The sequence below is a fragment of the Fusarium falciforme genome, chromosome 6 (assembly GCF_026873545.1).
Source record: "Fusarium falciforme chromosome 6, complete sequence".
Taxonomy (NCBI): Eukaryota; Fungi; Ascomycota; class Sordariomycetes; order Hypocreales; family Nectriaceae; genus Fusarium; species Fusarium falciforme.
The window spans coordinates 3,662,266-3,675,538 of NC_070549.1; the positions used below are offsets into that span (position 1 = coordinate 3,662,266).

Consider the following 13,273-nt stretch of genomic DNA (forward strand, 5'->3'; position numbering starts at 1 on the left):
AACCATTATTGGAACATAAATGATCTACATCTACCTCAGTTTGCCTGATTATCGCGGTTTCAAGTCAATCCTCCTTTGCCCTCTGTTTTGTAGGATTGCGCCAAGTGACAAAATGCCTGCTGGACTTGACTAACTCCGAATGGCCGGCCGAGCACCCCCGACACCTGGTTGTATTGGCCTTGATGCTGGTATTGTGCACGCAAGACGTTTCTTAGGAGGGAATAAAGATGTTGAATGGCCGCATGACTGAAGAATGGCTAATAGGATTCAACTCCTCGCCATTCGAACCATGCCCAGCGACTATTGATTACTCACGCCACATCTTCCATATGGCCGCCTGGGGACAGTTTTCTCGACAGAAAACACATCTAGGGTTGGAATATTCAAGCTAGCTACACTACTAGTACAAAAGGGTTTGGCATCCTTCTCACTTGGCCAGCTGAGGCACTTGTCTTATTTGCACGTTGCAATGAGCACACCCCGAAAAGGTCCTCCGTACATCAACAACTCAGTGAGCCCGCGATTCTAGCTCACCTTCCTCATCTTCGAGTCTATCGCCAAAAGCACCCGCAATCTGCTCCAGACTCTTGCCCGCAGTCTCGGGAACGAGGAAGAAAGAAAAGACAGAAGCCGCAAAACAAAAGCAGCCAAAGAAAAGGTAAGTACCCCAACCAAGCTTGATCTGCATCTCGGGGACGACCACGCCGATGATGAAATTTGCAAGCCACACCATGGCAGTGGCAGCTCCGACACCCTTTGCTCGCTTGGAGCTAGGGAAAACTTCTGCAGGCAGAGTCCACGCCAGAGGTCCATAAGACGAAGCGTAAGCGAGAACGTAGATATCTAGATGATCAGTAAAGAGTAAAAACAATATGTGGGATGTACGTACAGATGAGAGCTACGCCAAACCAGCCCATGCCCGGGTGGTCGACCCACTTGTTGTTGTACTTGTTGACGATGCCGGCCATGATGATGTGCGGGATACCCATCGCGATGCCTCCAAAGATGGCAAGCTTGCGACGGCCAACCTTGTCAAGGAACAGAAAAGTAGGAATACCCGCCACAAATTGACAAATATTGACCATACCGCTCAGGATGAGAGACATTTCGTAATCCTGCCCGAGCGCAGCGAAGAAGATGGGTGCGTAGTATACAAAAGCGTTGATACCTATGCATAAGTTAGCCAAAGGACAAAAATGAAACTCTAGGGCTGTTCATAATTACCAGAAAACTGTTGGAAGAACGGAATCGCAAGCGCAACAGTCGTGCGTCGAATGTACTTGGGCTTGAAGAGATCACCCCACTGCTGGAACTCGAGCAAGACAGGGTTAGTCCCGGCACCATGCTCACGCTCCAGCAGGAGTTCCTGTATTTCAACCTCGCGGATAATACCCTTCCATTCTTGTTGAATACGAGCATCGGTTCCAGGGAGACGACGAAGCTTGGAAAGGGAATCCAAGGCGTCCTGGTTGCGGTGGCGCATGGCCAGCCATCTCGGAGAAAAGGGGAAGAACTGAATGCCAATGCCAACCGCGAGCGCTGGGGCCATCTGCAGAAGGAAAGGCAATCTGAAAGCCCAGTCGCCTGAAATATCACGGCTGCCGTATGTAATCCAATAGGCAATGATAGCCCCAATGACGATCGAGATGGCTTCGAGTACAAGGAGAGAGCCTCTCAGGTTGGGAGGTGCAATCTCAGAGATATACAAAGGTGCTCCCATGGCGAGTGTGCCAACGCCAACGCCACCAATAGTACGTCCGGCCACAAGGGTGCCATAGTTGTTTGCAGCCGTCTGGATGATAGCACCGACGCAGAAGAATGCTGTAGCTACAGCAAGACCCAGTTTGCGGGAGTATCGATCGGCAAGAATAGGGAAGAACAGACAGCCAACGAATGCCCCGAATTCCAACATCCCCGTCATAAAACCAGTGTTGAAGCCGTATCGAGAGTGACCTGGGGCGATTTCGGGGAAGGTTTGTTGGAATTGAGGCATTGTGAGGATAATGGAGATGACCCCCTGATCGTACCCAAAGGAGAAGCCACCGAAGGAGGCGAGAAGGGCAGCGCCAAAAACGTAGGGAGATCGAATGATCCCAGCTATTCCGTTGTTGTCATAGCTGATTTGGGCGTTGGAGAAGCCATCTTCGACGTGTTCGGGAGTATCGGACGTGGTTGTTTTGCCATTGCTGTCACCAATGCCAGCTTGGTTGAGACTCTTGTCATCCGACATGGTGACCACTGCCAAACAGACTTGAAAGATATGAGGACGGCAATAGAAGTGCTTTCGAGTAAGAGTCCTTGATGGAGTTCAATGAGAATGATGGCAAGAAAAGCAAGTAGATGATAGGGGGTTTCAGCCAGACTTATCTACGCACCCAGATTGATAAATCGCGTGAGTATGGCCCCCCCACGGGGAATGCTGTCGAATCTTGTTGTTTGACTAATTAGTCCCCCATGGGGTTGTTCGGCAAGACTGGGGAAATTGGAGTACGTCGTACAGAGGCGCCAGGTCGGACATAAACAATCGGATCCGCTAACAGATCGGCCTTATGACAAGTCAGAGCGTCGGACATAATGTAGGTACTCCCCTGACGAACTGGTTAGCTCTCCTGTGACGTGCGCCTGCATTGGCGCAGAACCATGGACCAGAGGCCATCCGCCCTCGCTTGCTCGAGCTGGCCAATGGGCCAATGGCAGCCCTAGAAAGCACCCCAACTCAGACCAGCCCGGATCACCCAATCCGACAATCGGCTCTGGTCCGTCGGCCTGATCCTGCTTTAGAGTCGCCGGTCGGCCGGTCTGCAAGTTGAACATGGCCTGTCACTCAGCCTGACGAAGGACCACCTTGGGAGCCCGCTCCACTATGTGTCTTCTGGGATCATTGGTAATTCCCTTGACACAAAGAACCTTTCTTAAGATCTGGGCTAGCAGTGTGCCATGAATCATGAGACGATCGATGATCTCACCCTCAGAATGTAATTTCTGGGAGAGCTGTCCGGTAACGATCGACATTCTATTAACCATCTGAGTCTTTTTGAGGGCCCTTGACCTTCATATTTCGCTCTAGCTCATTCGGTTCAGAACTACAGATGTGGAATCCCTTCATCACAGCTTGGTTGGCATATCGCTTGTCATATGGTTGGAGAAAGGGACTGTTTAATGAGACAGCTGTTGGCGCCCCCGTAGACTCGACTCCAGAAAACAATTATAATATAACGTCTATGACTGAGCTACTAGGTCATCGGAACACATTGAATGAATGTCTTATTCGCCTTTGACCTGTTAACCTCTCCTTGAAATGCCATACTCCTGTTCCGTGGAACTGGATTCTTCAGTCCATATTTCCAGCAGCAATTACTCCCTGGATAACCACTGGCTTCTCGGTGCTAAAGTTTTTAAGATCGCCCATGACCTCGGCGCCTGCCTCCTGCATTGCCTTGCCGAGACTCTGCGGGCTATCCCAAGCCATGACGGTCTGTAGCGCATAGCCGGTGTCGGGGCTCAGCTTGACGACCGACCATTTTGTTAAGCCGTACTTGGACCATGCATCTCGGGCAAGTGGTATGTGTTTGTTGAGGTAGTAGTCGACGTCAAATGCGGTAGCTAGAGACTACTCAGTCAAACTCTCCTTGTGCATATGTTGGTGAAGGTTGGAAAGTCCCAAAAGCACTTAGCTTCTTGGTGACTAGGGAATGTCAGACGTACCGCCAGCGGCCGGGAGTGGGTAGAGAAGCGTGAGCAAGGTCGCCATTTTGTGGGGTTTGTAGAAGTGACTGGAAAGATTCCGACTTTGTTTTCAGAACTGTCTTAGAGAATGCACATAGCAAGAGAGAAAGATAGATTTCATGGTCTATATTAATGAGAGGCCGGAAACTTTCCACATGTGTGCGGTGCCTTTCAATCACCCGGCGGGATAACCTCTTACCGATGACATCTCACAAAGGGCTTCCGATATCTCTCCGATATGTCGGTGTCAGCGCGAACTAAATCGACGTTTGTGATTGGCCACGGCCTGGCGGCTTGCGCATAAGCCTCTCATTTGACAGAAAGCGAGGACTGGGAGTGGCACTGGGCAAGATTTTTAGAAGGAGGGACTCGAATGGCAGCTTGGAGTTGATCAATTAGTTCTCATTAGGGGAAAGGAGTAGATTGAGGCATTCGAGGCCTAGCACTTCAAGATTCATGTTCTCGTCTTCAGGGACATCGAAAGCAAAGTAATGGCCCCTCACATTGGAATCATACCACAAGAACTGCCTTGCCATAACCACAGTGTCAGTACTTCTTGAGGCTAATCTTTTTTTTAAAAAAAAAGAAAGATTTTACTAAGGCCCGCGGCTATAGCTATATATTCCTGCTAATCCAGACCTGAAAGGCACCACTGATTAACTATCCACTTATTGCAAGCCAGGATCAAGGCAATCTTCCGGTAACCAGCGATTAAACCTCTTATCTTAGCTCCTTGTCCTTCTCCTTCTCTTCAAGATGGGTGGATTCTGCCTGAACCTGTTCGACCTTCTCATTGAGAATCTCCTCGTTCTCCTCCTCTTCGATGGCATGCTTGTACAGGCCCCTCTTGATATCACGCTGCCACAGCACGTAGCCAGTCAGAAACAAGGAGACCCAGATGACACAGAGACAGATGCTAGCAGTAAAACCCCTCGTCCACTGGGGCCCCTCAGTGACAGGGAACACGACGACGTTGTACCATGTGAAGAAGGACCAGCCGACAGTCATCTATCGAAAAATAGTCAGATGGTTAGCGTACGGGTTCTCACGCCCCCCAGAGGTGTAAAGCAAAGAGGGCGACTCACCATGGCGCCAGTCGTAAAACTCTTGGCTTCATTATCGTCCTTCATGATAAGATGGACGAAAGGGAAGAGCATCGGGGTGACGCAAGAATTGAAACCCATAAGAAACCAGGCAGCGAACTTCATACCGACGGGAATATACCAGATCCGGAGGCAGATATTTGAAAAGATGAGGACGGTGCCGGTGAATAGGACCGGCATCCAAATGGGGTACACCCTGCAGGAGTCGGGGGTTAGCACTGTCTCCCAGAACCCAGCACAGGGAAGTTGAACTGGGACTCACATGACGAACTGTGGAACAAGAATTCCAACAACAATGGCCATAAGTTGGGTGCCGGTGGGCAGGATGTTAATCAACTCGATCGAGTATTGACCAGTAGACTTGACCCAAATACCCATCTGACCAGCAACCCAGGTCGTGAGCTGGTAGCTGCCAGTCAATGTGATTAGCAGTGCATCTCCATGACGCATGGATAGCAACTTACCAGACGTAGGTAATCACAGCGAAGTAGAAGTGCCAGTGAGTGAAGACACGCTTGAGCATGCGCTTACCAATCTTGGAACTCTTCCTGACACCGTCGTCCTGCATGCGTGCTTGGGCGAGCTTCTGCTCCTCCTCCTTGAGCCACCAGATGCGAGGGCTAGTAGGCAGACCAGGGAAGAGGAAGAAGCCAGCGATGGCAATGGGGAGACTGATGACTCCATCCACGATGAAGACCCAGCGCCTACGAGAAGGGGGAAACATTAGATTGGTACGCATGAGCAGAAAGGGAATGGGTACCGACCATCCTTGCATTCCAAGCTTTCCGTCAAGTCCGGCATGCGCAGCAGCTTGCATGTATCCAGCAAACGCGGCACCGATGTTGCTAGACACATACCAGACACCTGCGCGCTTAAACACCTCGTCTGAGCGATACCACGACGCGAGAAGGTAGAGCGAGCCAGTGGCGGCGGGCGTCTCGAAAAGACCCATGAGGAACCGCATGCCATAAATCATCTCGACGCTGTTGTTGCGGGATTGGATGAAGGTGACGATAGACCAGAGTGTCTCGCAGATAGGGAGGTACCATCGTGCTAGCTTAGGACGGGAGATGATCATCATGGAGGGGATTTCGAGGATAAGGTAGCCGATGTTGTAGAAGGTGCTGAACAGGTTGTACTGGATTCCCCGGATGTTGAGGTCCTCCTTCATGCCCGAGTTGTAAGCATTAGTGATGTTGGATTGGTCAAGCCACTTAATGAAGACTGGAGCTGGTTAGATTGTGAGGTTGAGAATATTGTTGGGAAAGCCTACATAGCAAGCAACTACCACGGTTAGCATGGTGAGTTCACGTGTAGCAGGCTGGCGTGCACGATGTAGACTTACATGAGGGGAAGAATGATGCGATCCTGCTTCTTGACAAGAGCAATCTCCTCCTTGCTGTAGTGGCTAGGGTACCAGTCAAAGATGTAGAGCCAGGCAAGTCGGAGATCCCTCTTTGGAGGCTTTGTGGCCGAGCTCACCACAACGCCGTTCTTGATCACCTGCTTCGGGCCGACATTCGCGTCGTCCGCCGGAGGAGGCGGCTGCTGGTGGTTCTCCTGCTCTGGCGCCGGGGCAGGCTGGATGGCGATGTCATCGTTGGCCTTGTGTGGTTGAGTCGCCATCTTTGACGAGCCGTGTTACTTTCTTGTTCTGAGGTGAACAGGGGGACTGGATAGAAACGAGGCCCAGGGTTCTGGGCTGCGGGATGCTGGTGATCGTCCAAGAATCTGTGGCAGTGGTGGGACTAGATGGAGTTTTAATATCCCATCACCAAGACCCCTCTACTCGCGCCTGCGGGGCCCCGCTGTTGTCGTCCGGGGTTATGGGGCAGCGACGGCGGTCACACGGCGACCTTCCCCGGCTTCCCCGCAGAGTCCAACCCTTGCCTTTCCCGGTGCAGAGCTGGACCACCGTCCCAGAAATGCGAATACTACCCTGAACTGTGGGGGGGTGCTTCTCGGGGTAATGGCCACGGAGGAATTGTCGCGGAGAAATCATCGTAGGATGCTTGGCGTCGGCGGTTGGACCATGGATGGCGGAGCAATGGCGCCGGACCCCGGAGCATGTCGATTCCGGAGGAGTGGGGGCATAGGGGGCGGGGAGACTCGATAGGGAAGCCCAATTGCTCTTGCTTTGAATAAGAGCCACTGGACATGAAGCATCAAGTAGCCGGCCCCCCAACTTCCGCGTGCTCCTTTATTTCGCCGGCTTTGTTGACTTGGCAAGCCCCAAATATCTTCCCCCAAAGCTATTATAGCTATCTCCTTTCTAACTGTAATATTTTCTTACAAGCTCAATCTCTGCGGAAGTCATCAAGGACAGCAAGATGTCCGAAGGGGAGAGTAACGGTGTTGCCCAGGAGCCTCCGTTGCCAGAGGTTGCGCTGCAACAAGAGCCGGCTCAACCAGTCGCTATTGTCCATCATCAAGAATCATTCGAGGATCCTATTCCCTTCTCATCTCAAGCGCCCCCCATTTTACAGCCTGAGACACCACAGCTTCCCCAGCTTCCACATGAGAAGCCTCCTGGAGAGCAATCTCCCCTGATCCAATCCCCGCAAACGCAACCAGCCAGCGACGAGGACTCCTTGGTAGGGAATTCTACTCCGATCAGCTCTCCAACGGAACCAGATGGACCAATCCAGGACGGTCCTACGTTGAACGGAGGCGCAAGCATCGGCGATGAGCTTGCCGGTCTCTATGACGAGAATATCCTTGCCAAGGTCTACCGGACGGCGACGAAGTCTCTAATCGGGGAAAAGCGCTTCCCGGACTACTTCCCCGAGTACGTGCCGCAGGAGGGAGAAGATTCCGGCAACTACACGCTACGCGAGGCCGAATTTTGGACCTGCGGCTTCTTCCCAGGCACGCTATTCCTACTGCTCGAGCGCACTATCAGGTTTCCTCGCAAGATCTGCATCTCCAACGAGGGCGCATCAAAGGCGGATAACATCAGTATCGAGACAATCCGGCTGCAACTCCAAACCCTCTGTGACACCTGGACTAGGCCACTCCACTGCATGGCTAGCCGTACCGACACCCATGACATCGGGTTTATCGTCATGCCGTCCTTGAGGCTGGACTGGGAGATCAACGGGAATGTCCAGAGTCTCAGCTCCATTATCCGGGCTGCACGGAGCCTAGCCACGAGATACGTCCCTACCGCGGGGGCGATCCGTAGTTGGGACTTGCTGCTAAAGAAAAATCTTGAGATCCGCGACCACACAGAGAATATGATCATCATCATTGATAGCCTATGCAATCTGGATCTGCTCTATTATGCTGCTGAACACTGTCCTGACGGGCAGGAACTCTACGATATAGCCACTTCGCATGCATACGTTCTGCTCCGGTCGCATCTTCGCGAAGAGAAGCCTGTTCCTTTGTCTAAGAGATGCTACACCGGGCCATGGTACTCTACCTGTCACGTCGCCAACATCGACCCTCGAACCGGCGAACTAAAGGCTCGCCTCACGCACCAAGGCTACGACAACGAGTCTACATGGGCACGAGGCCAGGCATGGGCCATCCTAGGCTATGCACAGACGTTCATATCAACCAAGGATAGGATATTCTTACGAGCAGCATGCGGTCTCGCCGAGTACTTCCTATACCGGTTAGAGACGGCCCCCGAATGTCTACCCGTAGACAGTCGCTACGTGCCACTTTGGGACTTTGACGCGCCCATTGACGACAGCGAGAGTCCCCTTCGCGACTCTTCGGCCGGTTCCATCGCTGCCAACGGGTTGTTAGTGCTCTCTCAGGCGATGGCGTCACTGGGCCAGGACGACCTCGCCGGGCGGTACCGCCGAGCGGCTATTGATATCGTCAGGGAGTTGCTAGGCTTTGCACAGGCACCCGAGAAGGCGCGTTTGGTCAAGGGATCCGTCAATGCCATCGAGGTGGAAGACGAGACCCTCCGGACATTTGACGGCATCTTGAAATATGGCACGGCTAATAACAATCAGTACTCTAAGAGGCGGTATTCCAACCATGGATTGGTATATGGGGACTATTATCTAGTTGCGTTTGGGAACCGGCTACTGCAAATGGGCCTTGTGTGAGAAAGGAATGTCCTAGTTAGTTAGTACCTGGAAATATGTAGATATGGCGTTCATGACCAGAGTTTAGATTTAGATCCTTAAAAAAAAAAAGAGAGTTTGATGATTTATTAACCATGAGTCACACTGAACTCTTATCTTTCCTTAAATTCTCCTGGGAGTAGATTTGACAACTTAGGTATCATGGTTGCAAAAAGAAGCCCTTCCCAGACAGTCTTTGTCATCATCAAACCTGAAGGCGTCGTTTAGAATTTAGCCGGCCGGTTATAATGAGCCGTCGACGTCATCAAGAAGTGAGGTTTCCTTGCACCATTTTTCGCGGAGTGTCGGAGATACTGGCATTAGCTCTCGCGGACTCTCGGCCGGTTACTCAATCCCCACAACTCCATGCAAGTTGATTTGACAACGGCAAAACCGGCTCAATCTCGGGGGTGAGGGTCTGGTCAAAGGGCTCGAAGAAGCGGTGGGGGGCTTCCAAGCAACCTTGGGAGTGAGGGGCTTCGTCTTTTAAAAAGGGCGACGACGCGCCTTTTCAGGAGAAAGATCCTTTTGACAACAGAATGTCCCCGGACACAGTTTAGCTACTGCTCCTCTGTCGTCCCATCTATCTAAAAACTTAGTTAAAATGGCAGCTCCACGTGAAATTCGCTGGGGAATCCTTGCCACTGGTGCAATCTCAATTACATTGTATGCTCATCTCGACTAAGAATGAAGCCATTTACTGACAAGCCCTAGCACAAAGGATCTCCTAGTTGATCCCAAGACTCGAGACGTCAGCAACATCAAGCACACCGTCGTCGCAGCAGCTTCATCCAGCTCAGCCGCACGCGCCGAATCCTTCCTCAAAGATGTTGGAGCCCCTTCGACTGCAAAGGCCTACGGTTCGTACGATGAACTCGTTAAGGACCCCAACGTTGAAATCATCTATGTTGCTACCCCCCACTCACACCACTACCAGAATGTCAGGCTTTGCTTAGAAGCCGGCAAGCATGTGCTGTGCGAAAAGGCTTTCACAGTGAATGCTAAGCAGGCGCGTATTCTGGTAGAGATCGCAAAGGAGAAGGGCCTATTGCTGATGGAAGCGTTCTGGACGAGATACTTTCCCTTGACGAACTATGTCAGAGAAGCTATCAGCTCGGGTAAGCTGGGGACGATCTACAGGGTATTTTCAGATGCCAGTGCCAGGCTATCCCCCGAGGCCAACTTTAGCGATGGAAAGCACAGAATGGTGAATGCGGATCTTGCCGGCGGTGCGTTGTTGGATCTTGGAGTTTACAGCCTTACTTGGCCGTTCCTGGTGCTCTGGCAGACCCAGGCTAAGAAGACTCCCCCAAGGGTCGCTGCTGCTATTACCAAGGTAAGTTCTTGAGCCATACACTTTCAAGGCCTCGCGTACTAATAGCAATAGTATGAGCAAACATCTGCGGACGAGAGCACCACCATTCTTCTGACTTTTCCCCGAGACGCTGCCTCTGGTGGCGACGCCCACGCCATCGCTACAACGTCCATCCGGATTGGAAGTGTTCGTAGCGATCCCAAGCCCCAACCCTGCGTACGGATCCAAGGAGAGCTAGGCGAGCTGCAGCTCTTCGACGTCCCACAGTGCCCCAACACTACAAGGATCGTACTCAACGATGGGAGTGTCGAAGAAAAGAAGTGGACGCAGCCCGGTCCCGGCAAGGGCAGTGGCTGGTTCAATGGATTCTTGACTTTCATGAACCCGGAGGGTGAGGGCCAGGGTATGTTCTGGGAGGCTGATGAGGCGGCGTTTGCCATTGTTGAAGGGAGGAAGGAGGGAAGGCAGATGGATTTGAGTGAAACTATTGCTGTCATGGATGTCATGGATGAGGTACGTCGTCAGGGTGGTTTGGTCTACCCGGAGAAGATTGAGACGACAGACTACCCTGTGTCTATCGGTCGATGAGAGTCGGGAGTAGAGTTACTGGGGTTCTGGCTATAGAACTGCCTCCGCAGGAGAATGTCTACATTCCCAACCATGCATCAAGAGCATAACTCCCAAGTTTCACGTAACGTTCTTTCTACTTGACATAAAACCCGAGATGCTCCCCCTTCTCTTCAAGGACTGTGAGTCCATTGCCCATGAACCTGAATCTGTTCCGGCTGTTGTACTCGAAGTTGAAGTCCTCAGTCCTGAAGCTCTCCAAAATTTCCTTGTAGTGAATGATGCTTCCTGCATACATGGCGGTTACCTTGCCGTCGACCTTGTTGTTCTTGTACCAGGATCGGCAGCCACTTGTCCAGACGGTTCGCTTCAAGAACTCGTGGGTGTAGGTGTTGTAGTCAGCCGTTGCATCGGTATCGACTGTGACAGACCTATTTGAAACTTAGTATGAGCATCGCCGTATGAGTAGAGGTAAGAGTGAGGGTACATACTTGATATCGCCCGTTGAGATCTTCTTGATCCACCTCATAATGTAGTCGGCTGTCCAATCCATAACCGATAGCAAACTCCCATGGCCGACCGGGCAGTTGGGCCCGTTGAAAATGAAGTAGTTTGGCATGTTGGGAGCGCAGATACCAAAGTAGGCTGCTGGATCGTCCCGCCACTGGTCTGCAAGCTTAACACCATTCTTACCAACTACTTCCCAGAATGGGGTGAAGCTGACATCGAAGCCGGTAGCGCAAACAATGATATCAAACTTCTCCTCGGAACCATTTGCCGCCACAATTCCAGTCTCGGTGACCTTCTTGATACCCGAGAACTCTATGGCCACATTTGGCTCCTGGAGTGCTTCAAGATAGCCTTCTCCAGGAGTAAGTCGGCGACAGCCCACCTTCCAGTCAGGGATCAGCTTGGCGCAGAGGTCGGGGTCGTGGTTGAGTCTTCTTTCCATTTCGTCCTGAAACACCTTGGCCGCAGCTTTCTGCTGAGGAGTACCGACGACAAGGGCGTAGAAAAACTGGTTGAAGTGATGCTCGATGAGCTTGCGCATCTCGCGCAGCTTTTCGGGATTCTCCCGGAACTCCTTCCTCTGCTCTTCAGTGTACTGAAAGTTCTTTCCTTCAGGAGTGAGCTCTGCCGCGAAGTTGGACGAAATCCAAGTGGGCGATCTGATATAGTTGACAATCTTGGCCGCCGATGGTTGCATCTTGGGCAAGATCTGGATTGCCGAGGAACCATTGCCGATAATGGCAACACGCTTGCCGGTCCAATCAAGAGATGTGTCCCAAGCAGCACTATGTAGTCGTCTGCCCTTGAAAGAGTCCAATCCTTTGATTTCCGGCCAACGCCATTTATGGAGGATGCCAGACCCATTGACCAACACATCCGCCTCATCCTTGATGACGGTTCCGTTCTGGTTGACCTCAATCTTCCACTTCCCCGAAGCCTCATCCCAGATGGTTGAAGTAACCTTGCTGTTCAGCTGGACACGCTCATCGAGTTGATATTTATCCGTGGTCCTCTTGATGTACTCCCAAATTTCTGGGCCCGCGGCATAAAAGCTAGTCCAATCGGGATTTGGCTCGAAGGGGAAGGTGTAAATATGAGCTGGAACCTGGATGGGATGGATGTTAATTGGCATGATCCAGGTTTGCTTTACTTGGTAGCACCTACGTCGCACGCCACACCTGGGTATCTGTTTTCCAGCCATGTTCCTCCTATGTCGGAGTTCTTTTCGTAGATAACCAGATCCATGTGCTCTTTCATTTCCAGTTGGTGCTTGAACTTGTACGCCATCATCAGGCCAGAGTAGCCAGCTCCGACACAAACAACTCGGAGCTTGCGAGGTTTGTAAACCGGCTTTTCCAAGACAGGAACCCAGTTGGAGAGATTATCAGGACCTGATTTCCGTTGCGTGCCAGTGGCAGTGGCTTCGCAAGTCGCTTCGAGGCTCGGAGTCATCTTTGATAATGGGGTTCTGAACTGAGAATTTCGAGCGCAGCAGTGAAGTGGCGATTGAATGAAGGCTTGGTTGGAAGTTGGGAAGAGGAGCAATTCGAAGAAATCACATTACATATATACATGTAAACTGTCATGTAGACGCGTGTCCGAGACCATGATTCTAGCACGCCGATTCATCGGCTCAGCAGTCTCAGCTACATCACTGGAGAAGGTCGAAACTAACACGCCAAGTCTAGATTTCACTGCAGTTATGGCCTCGCTGAACTGGATCCGAAACGCTTTTTAGGGGGTTGTTTGCTTGTTCGGGCCAGCCCGCAAGGTACGTGGCCATTCTTCCCGATGCACTTTTCGGAAATGTAAACCTACAAAGGAGACAGATCCAAAGCAGGGAAAGGGCTAGCTAGTCGACAATGAACGCAGGGCAACACACAATCCCACTGGTCATGGGGGCGCTGGCCCTTCGGAGCGATGCACTTGCCAGAACCCTGGATCGGAAGCCGGGTCTCGTCGGGACC

At 51.8% G+C, this 13,273-nt stretch overlaps 6 protein-coding genes across 6 annotated transcripts; 2 read left to right on the top strand and 4 right to left on the bottom strand.

Moving 5' to 3' along the window:
* Positions 1-508: 508 nt before the first annotated feature.
* NCS54_00870700 (MFS domain-containing protein) lies at positions 509-2,230 on the bottom strand (the record flags this gene model as incomplete). The annotated part of the gene is made up of 3 exons (XM_053154082.1): positions 509-843; positions 890-1,168; positions 1,225-2,230. 3 exons carry the CDS (start codon positions 2,228-2,230, stop codon positions 509-511), a joined length of 1,620 nt encoding a protein of 539 aa, XP_053010057.1.
* Positions 2,231-3,331: 1,101 nt separating this feature from the next.
* NCS54_00870800 (Hypothetical protein) lies at positions 3,332-3,751 on the bottom strand (the record flags this gene model as incomplete). Its single annotated transcript, XM_053154083.1, has 2 exons — positions 3,332-3,603; positions 3,706-3,751. The coding sequence occupies 2 exons, from the start codon at positions 3,749-3,751 to the stop codon at positions 3,332-3,334; spliced, it is 318 nt and encodes a 105-aa protein (XP_053010058.1).
* Positions 3,752-4,446: 695 nt separating this feature from the next.
* Positions 4,447-6,455, bottom strand: NCS54_00870900 (Hypothetical protein; the record flags this gene model as incomplete). Its single annotated transcript, XM_053154084.1, has 6 exons — positions 4,447-4,734; positions 4,812-5,025; positions 5,092-5,238; positions 5,294-6,053; positions 6,103-6,113; positions 6,175-6,455. The coding sequence occupies 6 exons, from the start codon at positions 6,453-6,455 to the stop codon at positions 4,447-4,449; spliced, it is 1,701 nt and encodes a 566-aa protein (XP_053010059.1).
* A 704-nt stretch (positions 6,456-7,159) lies between these two features.
* On the top strand, positions 7,160-8,896 carry NCS54_00871000 (Hypothetical protein; the record flags this gene model as incomplete). Its single annotated transcript, XM_053154085.1, has 1 exon — positions 7,160-8,896. The coding sequence occupies one exon, from the start codon at positions 7,160-7,162 to the stop codon at positions 8,894-8,896; it is 1,737 nt and encodes a 578-aa protein (XP_053010060.1).
* A 622-nt stretch (positions 8,897-9,518) lies between these two features.
* On the top strand, positions 9,519-10,817 carry NCS54_00871100 (GFO-IDH-MocA domain-containing protein; the record flags this gene model as incomplete). Its single annotated transcript, XM_053154086.1, has 3 exons — positions 9,519-9,580; positions 9,629-10,250; positions 10,302-10,817. The coding sequence occupies 3 exons, from the start codon at positions 9,519-9,521 to the stop codon at positions 10,815-10,817; spliced, it is 1,200 nt and encodes a 399-aa protein (XP_053010061.1).
* Positions 10,818-10,932: 115 nt separating this feature from the next.
* On the bottom strand, positions 10,933-12,758 carry NCS54_00871200 (Hypothetical protein; the record flags this gene model as incomplete). Its single annotated transcript, XM_053154087.1, has 3 exons — positions 10,933-11,227; positions 11,288-12,411; positions 12,471-12,758. 3 exons carry the CDS (start codon positions 12,756-12,758, stop codon positions 10,933-10,935), a joined length of 1,707 nt encoding a protein of 568 aa, XP_053010062.1.
* Between the last annotated feature and the right edge of the window lie 515 nt (positions 12,759-13,273).